The 18,079-nt window shown below is 43.9% G+C and overlaps 2 protein-coding genes across 6 annotated transcripts in view; both read left to right on the top strand.

The window, feature by feature from the left end:
* The window catches only part of LOC135916975 (probable chitinase 10), a 185,974-nt gene that overhangs the window by 87,577 nt on the left and 80,318 nt on the right, over window positions 1-18,079 (top strand). For 2 of the 5 annotated variants that reach the window (XM_065450411.2, XM_065450410.2), the window contains exons 15-17: window positions 1,785-1,907; window positions 3,036-3,200; window positions 4,997-5,150. The exons of the other annotated variants lie outside the window; for them this stretch is intronic. In XM_065450411.2, coding sequence (XP_065306483.2) covers window positions 1,785-1,907; window positions 3,036-3,200; window positions 4,997-5,002 — 294 coding nt within the window. In that variant the 3' untranslated portion in view covers window positions 5,003-5,150. Of the gene's footprint in view, window positions 1-1,784; window positions 1,908-3,035; window positions 3,201-4,996; window positions 5,151-18,079 lie in introns of those variants that run through there. 5 annotated transcript variants of the gene reach the window in all.
* LOC139054986 (chitinase-3-like protein 2) lies at window positions 5,285-16,743 on the top strand. The gene is made up of 6 exons (XM_070532690.1): window positions 5,285-5,294; window positions 8,037-8,176; window positions 9,802-9,996; window positions 12,808-12,930; window positions 14,088-14,258; window positions 16,570-16,743. Exons 1-6 carry the CDS (start codon window positions 5,285-5,287, stop codon window positions 16,573-16,575), a joined length of 645 nt encoding a protein of 214 aa, XP_070388791.1. The 3' UTR covers window positions 16,576-16,743.

Genomic DNA, 18,079 nt, shown 5'->3' on the forward strand with positions numbered 1-18,079 from the left:
CTGCGCTCTAAAAAAAGCATACGTAACAGCTAAGATTTCCAGCGCGCGAGAAGGTGTACACGTCGCTCTAGCTTTTGGCACACTCAACATCGTCGTTGCCGCCATCATTTTCCGTATCGGCTGTCGGTTCGAACATGTACGGCGAAAATACAAGCTGTCCGAGACAGCGAGAACGTTCCATAATGCTTACAACTCAGCTATACAGCCAGAACAGAACAGCGTGCTACGCTCTCAAACGGCGGCGCCGACCGGCGACTGCCGCCACTGACGTCACCGCGGCTCCGACTAATCACGGGCAACAGCGGCGTTCGCGCGATACCCTGAGGCGCTGGTGCGCGTTTTCATGAAAAAACAGCCGCTTGCGCTTGTTTCCGCCCTTTTTGAACGAGATATTCGTGTTCAGGGGACTCAAAACTGTAGAATGCCGCAGAGAACTCATTTTTTTCGAAAAGTGTTTCAGCTTCCCTTTAAGGAGCGCTTCTGCACTAATAAAGTAAAGTAAGAAATGCCGTCTCACAGGTTATGATTGTATTGCGCGCATCTTCACCTACCTGGAGCACATCGTGCCTCTCCATCTTTTATTATACCGTCTATCCGTGTGTCGGTAACGATTGTGACGTGAAGACAAGTAAGATCCGTCTTTTAAGCTTCCTAGCCCTGCTCATGTCGGTTTTCCCTTTGAATGAAAATTGCCTCTGCGAACCCATCTGGACTTTTTTGACCATGACTGGGTGGCTGCAGTCTTGCGTAATAGGCAACGCGCAAAGCATCACGACCGTATTTACTACCCTGTCTGATATTCCGGCTGCTGCTATTGTTTTCGCCAGAATTACTCAGTGATAAAACGAATGATATCTAACCGTCCTCATCGCAGCAATTGTATGTCATCCAGAGCACAATTCTTTTAAAAAGACAAATCTATATTTACCTGCTTTATTATATAGGATTTCGGGTTTGACCATCTGATTTGTCCGTCTTTAGCCATCAAGACTCGGCCCTCTCTAGTCGACGCGCCGAGCCTCGATAGAATGGCATAGCAAAGGGGGCCGATTCCGGAGATAGTATGACGCGTGGTCGCATGGATCACGTGGTGGGGGTCTCCGTGTCTTGCTGTCTTCACTGGCAGGCACGCAGTCGCTGTGGCGCAAGATACGTTGGGCAGAATATAATCAATTGCGTGACATTCATTTAACTGCTTCACAAAAGCATCCTTTCTGAATCCAACATGTCGGTTGGATCTATATAATTTTTACGTTAGTTCCACTGTCTTGAAAAAACAACAACAACGGCTTCCTTTTGAATGTTTTTTTTAAATTGCACAATGCACGAGCCGAGAAAGTCACGCATGTGCACAAGTGCGTTGCAGGTTCCAGTGTCAGCATTGCTGCGGTTAGAAGTTTGCTTTGGTTTTAGACATGCACAAGGAGTCCCCTACAGAAGAAGATGAAACAAAGAGGGAAAAATAGCTAGTTAAGCGCTAGTTAGAAAACTGACTCAAAGAAAGCTGAAGACAACATCTAACCGATGCTTATTCTGTTTTAGCTGTCACCGTATCACTACCGTTTGTGGCTCTCTAATAGTGCTTTTGTTTTCATACTTCAGAGATAAATGAGAATGATAGTTAAGTGACAGGAACATTTAAAGAGCGAAGCATACAGGCACGCAAATTTCTGGTTCCGGAATTACACTCGCACATGCCTTAGAAGGTGCCTTCGTGAAGCTCTAAGCTCTGTTAATCATTTAAACCTGTGATTTGCGATTGCCTTTGTTGTTCACATTTTTAGACGTGTCGACGGGTGAACTACTTTCATTGGCCACGACACTGGCTGAAGTATGCGGCGACGCCGTACATCCACTACGAGAACCAGTGGGTCAGCTACGACGACAAGGACAGCGTCAAAGTGAAGGTAGTACCTGCACGCGTGCGCTTTAATATTTCGCTGCTTAGAGAGTTTGACCTTTTCAGTACTTGTAATAGGAACGTTAATTAGCTGAATTGTAGATGCGTGTCTAAGTAATTCGAAATAGGAAGTTACTATCTGCTATCTGGGAACGTTTATGCTGACTTGTTATGGGCGCAATTTTTTCACAGTCATTCTTGTTAACGGCACCTGACGATATCGACAGAGCCCCATCCCCCCACCACTCCTTTCTTTTTCATGGAACACATTTTACAGGTGCCACCATGGCGTTTTCACTTAATAATTTCTTCTTCAATATATGTTTGTATACAGGCATTCAAGGCGAAAGTTTCCAGTTGTTCTTAAAAAAAACAGAACAGTATGGTAGGATTGTGGTTGCCCTCCCCACCGATTATCGTCTCAGAAAGCAGTAAAGGCACTGTCGTGCTTTCTGAGAACTACTGGCTTGCGCGAGCGCCTTTGATTGCGTAGCGCCTGTCTATGCACGTGTTCACCTTCACTTACTTCTTTTGTCTTTCTGCGTCTCTCTCTCTCTCGCGCTTCCTTGTATTACTCTTTTCCCTTCTCCCAGTGCAGGGTAGCTAACCATGCTCATAGCTTGTTAACATCCGTGCCTTCTTTTTAGCTCTCTCACTCACTTCTTTCCGTAGGACATTATCCAAGTGCAGAGATGCAATAAAATTGTACACAATTATCTCTTCATTCCGAATAAATTAATGACTTCGCAAAGAAGTACTTTAGGACACCGGTCTCGACTGCTGAATGCATGTCTACACATCCGGAATCATCAAAGCAGCAACAGCTTCTAGATATCCGACCGCAAACCTGAGACAAAATGCACTGGCGTCGCTATTACTAATATTTGAGAAAGCTTTCTTACGAACTTCGGGGGTAAATGGCGTGGCTCACCAATGCATTTAGTGACAAAGTTTGGGGACGGTTGTAAAGAATCGAATGGTTCTGAAAGACCCAAGATGGAGCTTTTCGCTCCTTCAAAAGCTGCCGCACCCACGCATTTAAGTCTAGTTGGGCTGAAGCAGAAGTTATACTTTCGACCATAGGGCCTGCGAGTGCATTGTCGTTATTGCATAATCTACGGCGGATTTTCCGCAGGCCGAGTGGTTCTGGAAGCACTGGCTGGGTGGAATATTCGTGTGGTCTTTGGACGCGGACGACTACGGCGGAGATTGCGTGGGAGAGATCTACCCCATGGTTAGAGCGGCGTGGAAAGTTCTAAAGACGAACCAGCGTCTGTATATGCGTGGACACTCTGAACAGGTGCGCTCTGGTGTCCTTTCTGTTGGTTTCGCATCCTCGCGCTGCGAGTGTTATTTTGACTTCCTCCGAGACATTGGCTTTGAGCAGGTGCAGTTAGGTGCCTCGCGCTTTTTTGTGTTGTGTGTTTCTCCACACTGTGCACGTGGTTTCGAGACAGGATGCTCGCTTTTCGGTCTTTCATACTTTCGCCTATGGAATCGGAGCAGCACGACAATAGGGGGGAGGTGGATATGGTAGCTGCTTTTGAGGCCCCTTTCAGATGAGATGCGCAAGAAAATATGCTTGACGTAGTGCACACAACTCGCTCTGGGACATCGCACGTCCGACCATTGCGCGTGCGGAAGTGCCGAATACAATATCTGTGCAGAATATAACAGTACTAGCACAATACAGTGTATACGCTCAGACCTCAATAATTAAAAAAAAAAACAATACTGGTGACAGAACGCACCGAGTAAGGTGCAAATTCCACGAAATATAAGACATACCAACGCGCGCGACACTAGCTATATTTCAAAAGCAATGATAATAATCAATAACTATATTCGCACAACAAAACACGGAAATGACAGGAACTAAAAGCCATGAAAGTGGCTTGAATGTGTTCCAAGGCCGTACAACTGGCAAGGCAAATGGTAGTAGAGTACGAGTATACCAGCATCCTAAAAAAAATAAACTCTGTTTCATCGTATAAATTAGGTCACGATTGACAACTTATACACAGAAAACACAAACTATATGAAGTAAGTTTATGCAGGCAAATAGGTACTTAAGTGTATCGATACCAAATGTTAATTGCTGCAAGAATAATAACTACTCTACGAAATCATACTGCTGGTATTAAGGAAATAATGATGTACTGCAATGTCGCACTACACCCCACCAGTTTGCTACCTCCTGGAAATAGTGAAGTTTACGGTGCTTTTGAGGCAGTGGAAGAGTGTTAGTATTGCTTTCTTGTATATTTAATGTGTTACAATCAATAATCTGTAAACTTTGCTTCTTGTGATTTCTCCTCGTATGGCGGATTGTCCACCCCTGTGTGCTTCATGTTGCAACACGCTTCTGCTTCGGTTTTTGCTGGCGATTGTATTCACAAATTGACAAACCTAGCTATTGCAGAGAAAATGATATGCGTTGAAGTGGACGTTATTCGAAAAGGATATCTATGCGTAAAACATTGCGTTGCGTGAATAAACTTCCTGTTTCTGCAGTGTAAGCAGGGCCAGCAATAATTGTTATCTCTTTTTTCTGCAGTGTTAACAGACGTGTGGGGTTAGTCTTACATGTGATACCCCAGACACGATGGAAATAGTTAATGCAGGTATGAAGTATGGTGTGACAAACTGTAGGTTTTAATTCTGGTGGGAATTCAAATTGGCATTTGGGTAAGAAACCAATCAAACGAGATAATTTCCAAGTTAGATAGTAAACGTGTTCACTCCATCTCATGTGCGAATCGAAGACTATACTCAAAACTTCAACGACAACATCAAATGCAGGTACCGCAACCGCCAGCGCCAGATCAAAATTGCAACTGCAATTGCCAGCGCAAGCGCAATTTACCTTAATTGAAACATGCATAATATAAATTTCAGCTTTGAATTACACACCGTTCATAAGTCCCGACCAGAAATTCGTAATTCAGAAATATGTTTCGCATGCTGTCTTGCTTCAGGGTGAAGGCCTTCCAGATGGAAAGCTTTGCTGTGTGACGTCCGAGTGATAAATCGAGAGGAACGTTGGTAACATATCTAGTTAGACTGTGATACCTAAAAATTTTGATCTCCTTTTAGGGTTGATGCCGCTATGGAGCCAAGGACGTTAGAAGAAATCGCCGTGCAAGTTTCGAAGAACGGAGGCGTTGTGCCGGAAAACTGCGACCCATAGGAGGTCTTCCTCAACTGAATATTTGCCCGAAGAATAAACTGCGACGCTTTCCCAGCCCAATTATTGCCTCATTTGTGGGAGTGTAGCCGATAACTGAGGTGTTTGTCACAATCGAAACTCATGCAGCGAGTATAACTTTAATACGACTTTGAAAGAGAAACTTTCTAGGGAAGTCCTCCGGAACTGGGCTGACCATGGCTCATGGTGAGTTCTTCTCGAATGGCTCATACGCGAGGCAGCATTCGCATAGTGAATCGGCTTATGCATGGCCACCTCTGTAGTGCCGCACCCTGTTACCTATCCTCATCACCACTCCCCATAACTCTCTCCTCTTCCCCTTCCCGCCGAGCAGGAGAGTAGCAGGCTAGAGGCTATAACCTCAGGTCCGCCTCCTTGCATATCCTCAATGAATTCTCCTCTACCTGACGCCTAGAGACATTTACTCGATTTATTTACTTGACAAGGCTGCTGACTCCACGGGGGCCGTTGCAGAGTTGGCAACAAATGATGAGCACATACACAACATTCTCTCGAACAGAGAGCAGCGTTATAAGCAAAATAAAAACGAAATAAAGATGAAGCGTACAAAATGTCTATCGGCTGGCCATCAGTGTTTGACAGTTCTTTTAGTCTTCTCTTTCAACTACGTGCGAATCTAAGACATTTTTCTCCATTATCGTTCGTAAAAATAAAGTATGCCTAAGCACATTGCTCATTGGTTTGATCGGGTCAAATGGGAAGTGCCGAAGTACTATGCCACCCTCCAGAAAAAGAACTTAGTTAAGGCTTGTTACTGTTTAAATTGTCTTTAATAATTTTTAATATAAACCTTGATCGTTCAATTCTGTTCCTCTTTGAGGTGTGCTTTAGACCAATGTGCTGAAGGCTGGCTCTCTTACCAACGATATTACTCAGTGAAACCACAAAGATTACATAAATATCCTCAGTCCAACAACTATACGCCATCAGGCGCACATTACCTATGATTAAAGTGACACTTTCTACGCCTTCTTTCCTTAGGTTTGACCGTTTTCTCGGTCGACGTCTTGCCTATTAAGGTGGGTAGGTCCTGAAGATAGTGCATTAGTAAACTGCAGCACAATCTCGGAGATGGGAGTATGAAAAGGGGGCCGAACCCGCAGACATTACAACCCATAGTCCCGTAGTGACGTGGGTCGCTTGATGATGTTCTCCGTATTCTTACTGCTTGGGCAGATACGTAACTGTTACGCAAAAGGCGTTGCAGATGATGAACCCTGTTAAGCATTTCAAGAACACATTTCATTACCCACTAAAAGAATGTTTCACTTCACATAAATTCCAAAGTGTGCCTTGTATCTGCATACACATGGTGTTTCAGCGAACACTTTGAAAATTTTTTAAAGGTTGCCTGAGGAAGGTAGCTCAATTCTAGTTCAAGAGGTAGTCTACTCGAAGTGGCTGACACTACTTGCTCAAAAATCGAAATGCGAAATCGTCTAATTAACAAAAATAGAACTTAGCTTTTAAATAAAAACCTTATGACCCATATTGCAATTTGCTACTTCTAGTCGCGGAGTTCGCAAGGTGAATCCACTTAGAACGACTTTTCAGTGCGACACCAGTTTCAAGATATTAATTCCCAAACTTTGCGGAGAAATGCATTGGCGTTCCAGTTACTTGTGTACTTCAATGCATAAAAGGACGTTTTGTTAAGAAATTAACTGGAACGCCGATGCAGTTGTCTGCAAAGTTCTGGAATTAATATCTTGAAACTGGTGTCATCCTGAGAATTTGTTCCAAGTGTACTCGCTTTCCGAACTCCACGGCTAGATTTGTAAATGGCAATAGGGGTCAAAAGGTATTTAGTTAAAAACTCAATCAGATAGTTTTTGTTAATTAGTCGATTATGCATTTCAAGGTTTAGTGCGAATAATGTGCACCTCTTCCAGTAGATCAGCTCATGAACTAAATAAACCAAATAAAATCAGATCAGTTTATTCGGACATGAGGATGTCTACACGGAACATGTTCACGGAGTGATGCAAAAGGAAGAACCTAGTAGCATACATCCTGACGAGGCCTCACCCCGGGTCACACATCAACTAGAGTTGTGATATCTGCCACAAGCATACTTTAAAGATTTTTGAAACTGTTCGCTGAAACACTGTGTATATGTACTTCTACTACGAGAGTTGTCACATGCTTTTGCTCTCTTCGATGCATCAGGAGTATTTGTATTATTTAAATACGTACTGCAGACACAAGCAAGTTGTGACGGCAAGTAACCTACGAGACTAACGCTGTGACCTGGGTACGTGGCGTTTGTCGCTCAATATTTATTTCGGTGCTAGATGTGTTGTAGTCGGGCTCCGCTCAGCTACATGTCACTCTCCCCGGCTGCTGCTTTACACAAAATACATAAAGTCCGCGCCCTCCACCGGCCGATCCCTGTCGCTTTCTTCGAAGGGCTGTTGCAGAACAGAAGGTGGGCGATCCTGTTGCCCTGTTTCCTTACACCTCACGGAAAATAAATTTTCCAGTTTTTTCGTGGTGCGGGCGTGCTTTCGACGGCGACTTCGAGTCGTGGCTCAACCCGAACAAGCGTCCCTGAAACAGATTCCCCGAAGATGGCAGTGAAGAAGCAGTTTGAAACGCCTTCTCCGCAAGTCCTTTATAGCACGGGCGAGCCCCTGCTTGCCAGGGCACCTTTTAATAACGAAGCGCAAACTGCCAGCTTTCACAGAAACGTTGGACATAGGCGACATTTACAACTCCTTGGAGAGGCTGAATTGTGGGTGCTCCGAAGCGCATGAGAACACCCACTTGTCTTTTCAGCTGCCGTCGACGCAGCTGCAGCAGTTGGTGCTGCCGCTGCTGCTTGTCTCAGGGGGAAGCCGTGTTGCGTGATCGCACCTTCAATAGCACTTCGTGGTTTTCAAATGCATTGGCTGTCCTTCTAGTAAGTTTGGACAACAGAGGCGAAGCCTTGGAGTAGCCGTTGTCCATATCACAACTCCCCCTCCGCGCAGCCCGTAACCCACCACTCATTCAATTATTCGTTCACGGCAGCAGGAATCCAGCCGGAAGGAATTCATTTCACAACTGTGAGTACCTGCGATGCACCATCAGATGTACAAAACTTAAATTAAAGGGATTTCAGAAAAGAAGGGAAAGAAAACCATGCTTCAATAAGCTTGTGGGCAACATGTTTTAGAAATATGTGCTTGTATATATTAAGTTTCTTCGAAAAGCCCCCAGAAATAAAATTCCTTAGGTTTTGAAATATAATTGAATATTGTAACAACACAGCATTATTAGACTGTTCCATGTGCTTAGTGTAATAATGGAATATCAAGACAAAGAAATCGAATGTTCTGCAACATTGTTACATGCATTTAGTAAAAAAAAACTACTACACTACAAGTCGCGAACTTGTTTCACAATGTAATCTGCGAAGAACGTCTATCTGCGAAGAAGAATCTATCTTCAATAGTGTTGGTTCTTACTCGTAGCATAAATAACGCATAAGAAACATTGGAAAATGGTGGTTCTGTGGGAGCTTTTCTGCAGTAAATTTTATTAGGATTCTGGTATGGATTGGGCTAGAAAATACTGCGAATATTGTCGTTTGCAGAATGTCGCTCAACACTTTTTCCGGACTCGTTTAACTACATGCATTCAGTGAGAGTTTTCAGTTTCCAATAAAACTGGAAACTCAAAATTGGTTGGTTGTTCCTTTCTGGTAGTGATCGCCGTTATTCACCCATCTTGCCTTCATTTTGACGTCAATTACTAGCCGTAGGCAAACAAATAACCCAGTACCTCCAGTACCCTACTTTATTTATTTGGCAGCTTTTTAGTGTTGAATACCCTATTTCTACCGTTAAACGAATAATCCGCTTACTCTGCTGAAGAAGCGCTCAAGTTATTTGATCGTAAAGGTGCATAACGGACTCTTGATCTCCACCAGGAAAGCTCTACATTAGAGCAACATCTATGAGAAACTGTTCGGCAGATAACGGTGTCGTTGGTTGGCAGCGAACGGGAAGCGGCGAAAGTGTGCATGTAGTCATAATATGAGTGTCATTGTCTAAGCGATCAGTTCTTTATAACAAAATAAAATACTGGGGCCCTCTAACCTAAAACTATTCCAGTCTGTTTTTATTCCAACCCCCGGATGTCAAATTGAAGTAACCAGCCACGCAAGCATATATATATATATATATATATATATATATATATATATATATATATATATATATATATATATATATATATATATATATATATATATATATATATATATATATATATATATATATATATATATATATATATATACTATAGGTAATTCTGCATATAGAGAGCACTACCGAAGTCGTCGTTTCAAGGGGCATTCTATAAAAAGCCCACTAGGTGATTTTGTAATGTCAGCGCTCTAATGTAATCAATGAAGCCTCAGAAGCATAGCTATTCGAAATGAATACAAAGAGCCACTGGAGTAGCTTTTGCCCAGTTTTCACACATTCCAGGACTAAGGATAACGTAAGTTGGGGATCCCTCACTTTACATAACAAAAGATTGTTGCCGTCCTTGTTTTGAAGCATTTCATTTCTCTAAATTAAGTCGTCTTTGTGCGCCTTCCGTATGCCCATTATTATCTCAGTAGAACTAAAGCATATACATTAGGTGCCGCTTGACCAGTGCTGTTGCTCTTACACGAATACAGGAGACGTGCCTAGGTCGTTGGATCGATGCTGGAGTGCCCAAGTACAAGATTGTACCAGGCCTCGCCACGTACGGCCGCAGCTTCACGCTCAATAACCCGGCCTACAATGGCGACAATGCCAAGCTGAAGAAAAGCCACCCTCTCGGTTACGCAGCTGAGTTCTCGAACACAGACGGCTACATGAACTACCTTGAGGTGAGGGTGATCTCCCTGCCTTTAGGGAAATTATGCTTCTGCGCGGAACTGAAGTGCCTGGCGAGAGGTTCATTTTACCATGGAAGTAACATATATATATATATATATATATATATATATATATATATATATATATATATATATATATATATATATATATATATATATATATATATATATATATATTGCTTTCATCGCGTTCTTCGTTTTGCCTCTTTAAGCAGAGCTAGCAATCAGGTTATGTGGTGCTGTGGACGTTCGCTGCTTTCTTAAGAGAAAGCACGCGCTCCTACCCGACATACCTGCAATGCTGATGTTGCAGACTGTGAAGTTGAAGCACCTCGGTTGAAGTTCACATATTTGTTACGAAAAAGCATTGACCTTGCGATTTTAGCTGTTCAGTTGAACACGTTGTTCTTAGAGTTTTACTGCAAAAATGGGCCTTGAAAAATATGAATGTCGAGTAGAGGTTCTCCTATCTAGCAAAATATTAATTTTAATATTGTTTTCGATCTTTGTGAGCACCATCCTTGGTATTCAACAGTATCTTAAGACTGCTCAATTTATAGCCAGAACACTTCAGTAATTACTTTGTTTAACCCAAAACAACGGACACAAGAAAGACGACAGGACAGGTGCTTCAGTAAGTATGGCCTGTGGCTGCCACTTGAACAATTTGTCACAATGCCGATTTTGTTCGAATTCAATCATCGATCCGAACAAAATCAAAATGATCAAATCATCAAATCAAACCAAAACAATATCAAAAATGGCTGTGGCTTAGGTAAGGTTAAGCCCAGGATGCGAAGCATACCAGCTTTTATTTTAGTTGTTGAACCACTGTTTAGCCTGGTGAACTGCTGTTGCTTGGCTATATTTGGTTCGGCTAGACGAAGAAACAACTCATGCATTACTGCTTCGCCTTCAAGAGTGGAACGCGACAGCGTTCCCGTCGACCCGCCAAGGGGTGTAAGACAATGGGCTACAGGGCAGCCACTAAGCGCCCCGCATTGGACGCGGTGAGCGTCGAGCAAAGCAGCGTTCGGCGCGGCAACGAAATGTACGCCTGAGCAAGAGACGCACGCCCTAGAAACAGCTCGTTTCTAAGGCAACACCGCATTCACTAGAGGCGCTTTTGTACCGCTTTGAAGCATCGTACTCGTGGCTCAGTGGTAGCGTCTCCGTCCCACACTCCGGAGACCCTGGTTCGATTCCCACCCAGCCCGTCTTGCAAGAGTTGAGCCAAAGCCACTTCTCCTCTGTCGTGACGTCACGGTGTGACGTGGTTTCATGGCGACACCACCGCGCCTGAGGAGCTGGGTTGAGCTCTCGTAATATATAAAAATAAAATGGTGGCAGTGTCGCGTCCTGGCTAAACGTTTTGGTAAATTTCTGCTTCTGAATTATGAGTCGAAGGCTGCCCCACAAAACAAACTCTATCTTAGGTGCAAAACTTGAAGCACGTACCTTAGACAACCCACGTAACAGCTCTATCCATCCCCTATGCTCAACGAATAGTAGGTTACCAATCTCTAGTCCACACACCATCGCCCCAACGATCTCATTTCAAGCACCATTTGGTCGAGCCTACAGTGTGGCGCACTTCGTCAAATGTTTAGCGCGGCGCACTTCAGCTTTCTCAGCACCGATAAGCCGATGTCAAGGATCCGACTCGGCTTCAACAGACCTCATCGAGCGCTGCCTCTTACCCAGAGGCATCACTGCTGTGGCACTTAAGGAGGAGTGCGCGGATTGTACGAGTTTGACGATGCCTCGTTAGGCGTTGACGTCAGTACCTCAACACACGAACAGCTGCGCGCTCGCTTTCCATGCCAACATATCGAAGGCGCCTCGAGTGTTGCTATAATTACATTTGCAGCCGGGATGCCACTGAACAAAACAAGCTTTATCTACATAAAGACACTAACTAATGAGTTATCTTGACACTAATGAGTTAGCTTGCAACATTTTATAGAATTTAGAATGTTCGAGTCAGGAACTTCCTCCAATATAATATTTTAACATGTACAGTTGTTCGGAAATTTTGAGATATACTGACCCATCATTTCGCTTAAAAAGCATGATCCATCACTTTAAGAAATACTTTCACAGATCGTCCGTCCACGTAAGTGAAATCCTGCGTAAACTGTCGTCTGAGTAGCTTTTCACGTTTCTTGTTGCTGTTAATCAAATAAAGATGGTGTAGATGTATCTGTGCATGTAGTGGATAATTATTGTCACAAATGAATTGAACTGTGTGACCATCAATGTATAATTTTTGACAAACTGAATTTTCCGTTTCTGATTGCTTCGTTTGTTATTATTTATTTTATTGTGTTACTAATATTCAGAGTTAATTAAAAACAAGTGAATATCTCCTCTTATGTAGTGTATTCGGGCCAGAAAGTCAAAGTAACAGCAGTTGAATGAAAGAGCATAAGGGAATTGGCAGTGAACAAGCAAACAAATTAACAAGTTTGCTTGTTCACTAATCATGATATTTTTCTGAGAGGACGAGTTTGTCTTGCGATACTCGAAAGCTAAAACGTGCTCAAGCAGTGAGCAAAAATCTGCGTCCACAAAGCAGTTTCTAAAGGATTAGCTGTAGTGCTGTAATGGTTACTTGAATATCTCGATTTCACAAGTTCCATCATCATCAAGTATTCCTTCGCGGCCTTAGACGAGGTCGCAAGCTAGAAGCTTCAAGTTTCACTGGCTGCCCAGTTGTGGCAACTATGGACAGACATGTCACGCTCAGCTATACCGGTTGTTTAATATGCTCCAACTGTTCTGTAATCTTTATACTTCTAGACGTGTAGGCGTGCTGGCTACATGAAATGGACTAGAAAATGGGTGCGATACGCGGCAACGCCGTACATCTACCACGAAGACCAGTGGGTCAGCTATGACGACACGGACAGCGCCGACGTAAAGGTAAATTTGTCTAAGTATTTTAGCTGAGCGTAAAGATAACATAGCTTAATAGATTTTCTTCTTGGGCCTGCGGGTATGCTTTTTGGGCCCTAGAGTGGACATACAAAACAATAGAAGGAAACACACACACACACACACACACACACACACACACACACACACACACACACACACACACACACACACACACACACACACACACACACACACACACACACACACACACACACACACACACACACATGCGTGCACACGCACACCAACTCCTAAGTGATTTATTGCTGCAAGAAACACAGCAAAGCGCAATTTTTCCGCACCTGTCAACGCAAGACTGATGACGTGACAGCTAAGGTTATCGACACTGTCGCAGCTTTTCCTCAAACAGGTGCATCTCTGATGAATATAACGTGATCGATGTATCACTGACACACTTGGGACCTTTCTTTCTAGTAAAGTGTGCCTCCAAGAGTAAACACGCTGTTTTGTAGCCGCCCCTGCCCATCTTTCACTGGTTTCACTTCGTGGCCTATATATGTGACGTATTGATAAAGCTTTATGGAAACAACGACCAATTGTCCTTGGTCGGTTCGTCCAAGGAGTGAGTACATTCATTCTAATGCTGGTTTTGAGTTAGAAAATCTAATCCCGCCATGGATGCGGTGGCTGTCTCAAAGTAAACTGAGAAGCGCCGCTCACAGTGGCGACTGCCACAGTTGTCGACGGCGTAACGTACGATGCATTCTCTCGGATAGGTAATTGATTTTAAGGGGGCAACGATGGAGCCGGCTGCACTGGTTGAAACTATCAAGCCATTGGCATAAATTTGCATGAGTTTAGTATATTTACTGGCCTCTACAGACAAAGCTAACTGAGTTTTTGAAGTGAAACATGTAACTAACGGTGGTACTTCTATGGCCATCGTCTCGAAATGAGTTACACATTCACGTCGCAAGCGGAATGGTACATCGTACCTTTGTTTTCCGTGTGTAGCTTGCAATGCTGGTCAATGAAAATACATAACCGCACAATATTTATCAATGTTCCGTCCCAGAACGTGACTGAAGGGAATAACCAGTCGCAGCTTATTAAAGGCAGCGCGCTTCAATTAGTGGCGAGCATTTCGCTTAGAGTCTTCTTTTCCTCACTCCTTGGACCAGGTGAAATGGTTTCGGGACCGCTCGCTGGGCGGCGTCTTCATATGGTCATTGGGAGAGGACGATTACGCGGGCAACTGCAAGCAGGACCACCAGTACCCGATGGTCACGGCGGCATGGAAGGTCATGAAGGACTACTGGCCCATAGACTTCTATCGTGCCAGGAGGAGAAAGGTGTGTCTGTCTAACGCCGTCAAAACTCGTGCCGTGATTGTCCGAGTCGTCGACTCCACTTCCGATTCCACGTTTCCGTTTCCTGAGCAGGCGCCGCTCGTCGGCAAAAGGTAGTTGAAGACGACGTATCGCGAATTCGGCGAATGGCGCCGGTGCGTACCGGGGTGTCCTGGGGCGACGGCGATTGGATGAAACGGCGCATCGGTGCGATTTACCGAATTCCGCGTTAGTGTATAGAGAAGAAGAAATGGATGACAATATTAACACGGCAAGCTGGGCGAGTTGGTGATTGAACATGTTCCTATGGGTGGGCAGCGCAACCCGGACGAAAGACGAGAGGAAGTACACAATACGAGTTTTGTACTTCCTCTCGTCGTTCGTCCGGTTTGCGCTACCCACCCACAGGAACGTGGATGACAAGCCGAGCGCGAACTATTATGTAGTGTGACGCGTAAACGCTCGTCAGTGCCGCGTATGTACGCCTTGTCTCTAGCAAACGTCTCCTTGTGCGGCGGTCGAAGAAGAATAAGTGATCAGATGTTGCTCATGACTACTGCAAACTGCTCCTTGTTACTCACGCGTTAAAGGCGTAATTTTTGGCCTGCGAGGCATTCCCGCGGCGCTCCATAGCCTGAATATCTTCTGCCACGAAATTATCGTTTTGCGTCAAGAGTGGGCTGGACAACAACTAGAGGAGGGAGGGTGACTCCTGATGTTCACGTAGATATATTTAGGGGACCGCCTAACTAAATACTGCTATACACGTGCTATACACTTCAGATTACCGAAACTGAAAGGTGATGAAAGTTATATTACATAGCCTTCGAAGTGTCCCTTTACATCATCAGTGGGCCACTGAGAGCTTACATTAAAACATTAAAACGTAGCGGTTAACATTAAACATTAACATTAAAACGTCCCGGTTAACATGCAAGAGCTTGTTGTACCGTGTATCGAAGCATGCGACTGAAAAAGAAGAGAAAGACGAATGATCCCAGTTCAACTCGAAGAACAAACTTAGCTATGAGAAACACAGCAATACCAAGGTAAATATACCTGGTAGCGAAGCTTCCATAGGAGCCCATACGTTAAAAACATGGCGGTCCATCGCCGGTTCATGGGGCTTAGCGCCATCTGTATGTGGTGGGAACACTTCCGGCGGAAAAAAAAAATAACGTGACGCCATGCCCGCTAAAAGCAGAAGTGACGTCATTTTGTTTTCGAAGGCGCGAAATTTGTTTTGTTGTTCTTCCTTTGGAGCTATATATTCAAATGCCCCACCATTCATCTTGATGGGCATTTCGAGCTTTCAGCGTGGAAAGCGATGCAGGAAAAGGCCAGCCGTACGGTTGTCGAAATCGCATCCCTGCACAGAGCATACTTTTTTTGGAGGCCAACGAAAGCTTTAGATGTAGAGTGCTGATCCTATTGTCGGATGCCAAGCCCGTCGGCCAGAGCAGTCGCACGAAAACAACTACACAATTATCTGGCGGTCGTAACTCGCTACTTTTGACTGAACAGATTAAGAAGCAATGAAGCTACCCACGTCACCAAATTCAGGCAAACTTCGACAAGCAAGAAAGCACAAATTGTGAGGGGGGCGTATTTCAACAGGTGATACGAGTGCGCCTTTCTGCCCATTTCAAGACGTGCATTGCACTGCGAGTGATAGTGGCGTCAACGCCCCCTGTAGCGATGGGCGCTGAAAAGAAATGCATTTATTAATAATAATAAAATAAACGTATTTTCTTAACTCATCACCAATATATAAAATTTATCATGAATTTTATTTTCGTTGAATGAATCTAGCTGTGTCAAGTTTGAATTAAAGAACGCGTTTTTCTTTCCCAATGTTTGTTCCCTCCAAACATAGTCGCGCTTCAATCGCTGCTCCCATAACCCCCCATGCTGATGTCGGTGACAATCTGTACTGAACCGCTTTCCGCCCGAAGCTTCGTGACCTAATTGAATCGACCTTGGCAATACCGCTAAAGCATTCCTTTCTTTCTTTAATTTGATCCAACTAAGAACGAGCGATGACTAAGCTCAGTCACGAATTTAGACAAGAAGTCAGAGTAGGTCACATTGTCATAAAGAGGTACTGCGCTGAAAGACAGGACACTAGTGCACGCAGTAATACCTTTTTTGACTGGTAGCAGGCTGATCATTCTGGAAAAAAAAAATCGCAACGAGACTGGGCGTACTTGTCTGGCGTTCCGCATATGACTAAACAAGCACACATAAGATTTGTTCCTGTCCTGTATTCGCGTAATAGAAGAGAAAAGGAGCAAACTTTTCGTTTGTTTTTCAGGGCTGAAAGCTGCAAGGACACAAGGTGTGAACGAAGAAACCTTGGATATATTTAAAAAAGGAAAAGACAAAAAAGGACTGAGGGTGATAAACCAGACGGTGCCTGTCGGAAACATGCGATCGTCGTCTGCGTTATTGAATTATGTGTTAATAAATTTTGTATTTAGTTCTCTTATTGCGCTATTCTCCCTGTTGTGGATATTTATTCAACCACATAATTTGCTGCTGCTTCTAAGCTACGTTTCTTTAGGCGAAGGGGCCTATTTTATGCTGGGATTGTCGTTATTAAATGGTTATTGAATATGTTTAAGTGAGAAAAAGTGACCTTTTTGCAGTGAATCTCTCCCCTGAACTTAAGAAACAATCACCAGCGTTATATTATATACATATAGAAGTTTCAGCAACACAAACTGCAACAAATTTCTCCTAGGTCTCCAGTTCTACGATTGATACCTGCAACAAGAGTGAGTGATCCGTTGGAGTTGTAACCCCCTAGCAACACCGAAAATGTGTGAGACAGCGTAGCTGTTCATGCTTGTGTTGTTCTGGCATTTTTTTCTATTTCTCCGTGCTATATGTACTTGCTTTGTTGACGTTAACGTTTTGTTATTTTGTTGGAGACTTAATCACAACTGATTTATAATTTGATCACTTTTCCTTTTACGTTTGTTCTTTTTATTAGCTAAATTTCGGGATAGCTGGCCCTCTCTGTGAATAAACTTCTGGCATTCCACAGCTAACAAAGCAGAAGAAAGTGGTGGACAGGTTCAGATTAATTTTGACCACCTGTAGTTCTTAATGTGCGCCTAAATTTAAACAGACTAGCGTTTTTGCATTTCGCTCATCAAAATGCGGTTGCCATGGCTGAGCGTTGAACCAACGACCTCATGCACAGCAGCAGAACGGCATGGCAGCGGAGCTGCCATGGTGGATGGCAGACCCTCTGGAATACGACCGGCGTATTATTGCGAAAGTTGTCTAATAAGCCCCAGCGGTTGGGAATGAACGAATAAACAAACATACACAGCGAATAAAGCACAAGGTACGAGTCAGGAAGTAAAAGAATGCGTGCAGACACGGTGTCACCTGAAAGTGCAATGCTCCACAGCCATATCTCGTCGTAGCTAATGTAAAAAAGTTGCAGTTTCACTTATAATGCAATCCAGTGACATAATAACTGGGGCACTGCGAGCAATAAAATATTATACGCAGTAAAGTTTTCGTTGTTTCGTGTGGTATCGGTTCGAGTAAACATTCGCAGATGCTCGTCAGCAATCTCTTTTCAGAATAAGAACACTTAATTGACTTTTATTAGTTCGCGGATGCGGCCCATCCTGGCCATGAAGCACAAAGAGAGGAATTTTTTTTCCCTCGTCTTTCCTATCCTGCCTTTCGCTTCTTAACGCAAGTTTCGTTCGAATTCTTTCACCTAGGTGATGGTTTGTGGACAAGCTGCACGGCGGGAGTTCACGGAGATGAGGCGGCGCTGTCTTCGCATTTTGTGAAGACAG

Source organism: Dermacentor albipictus, chromosome 1, assembly GCF_038994185.2.
Source record: "Dermacentor albipictus isolate Rhodes 1998 colony chromosome 1, USDA_Dalb.pri_finalv2, whole genome shotgun sequence".
In the NCBI taxonomy this organism is placed as follows: Eukaryota; Metazoa; Arthropoda; class Arachnida; order Ixodida; family Ixodidae; genus Dermacentor; species Dermacentor albipictus.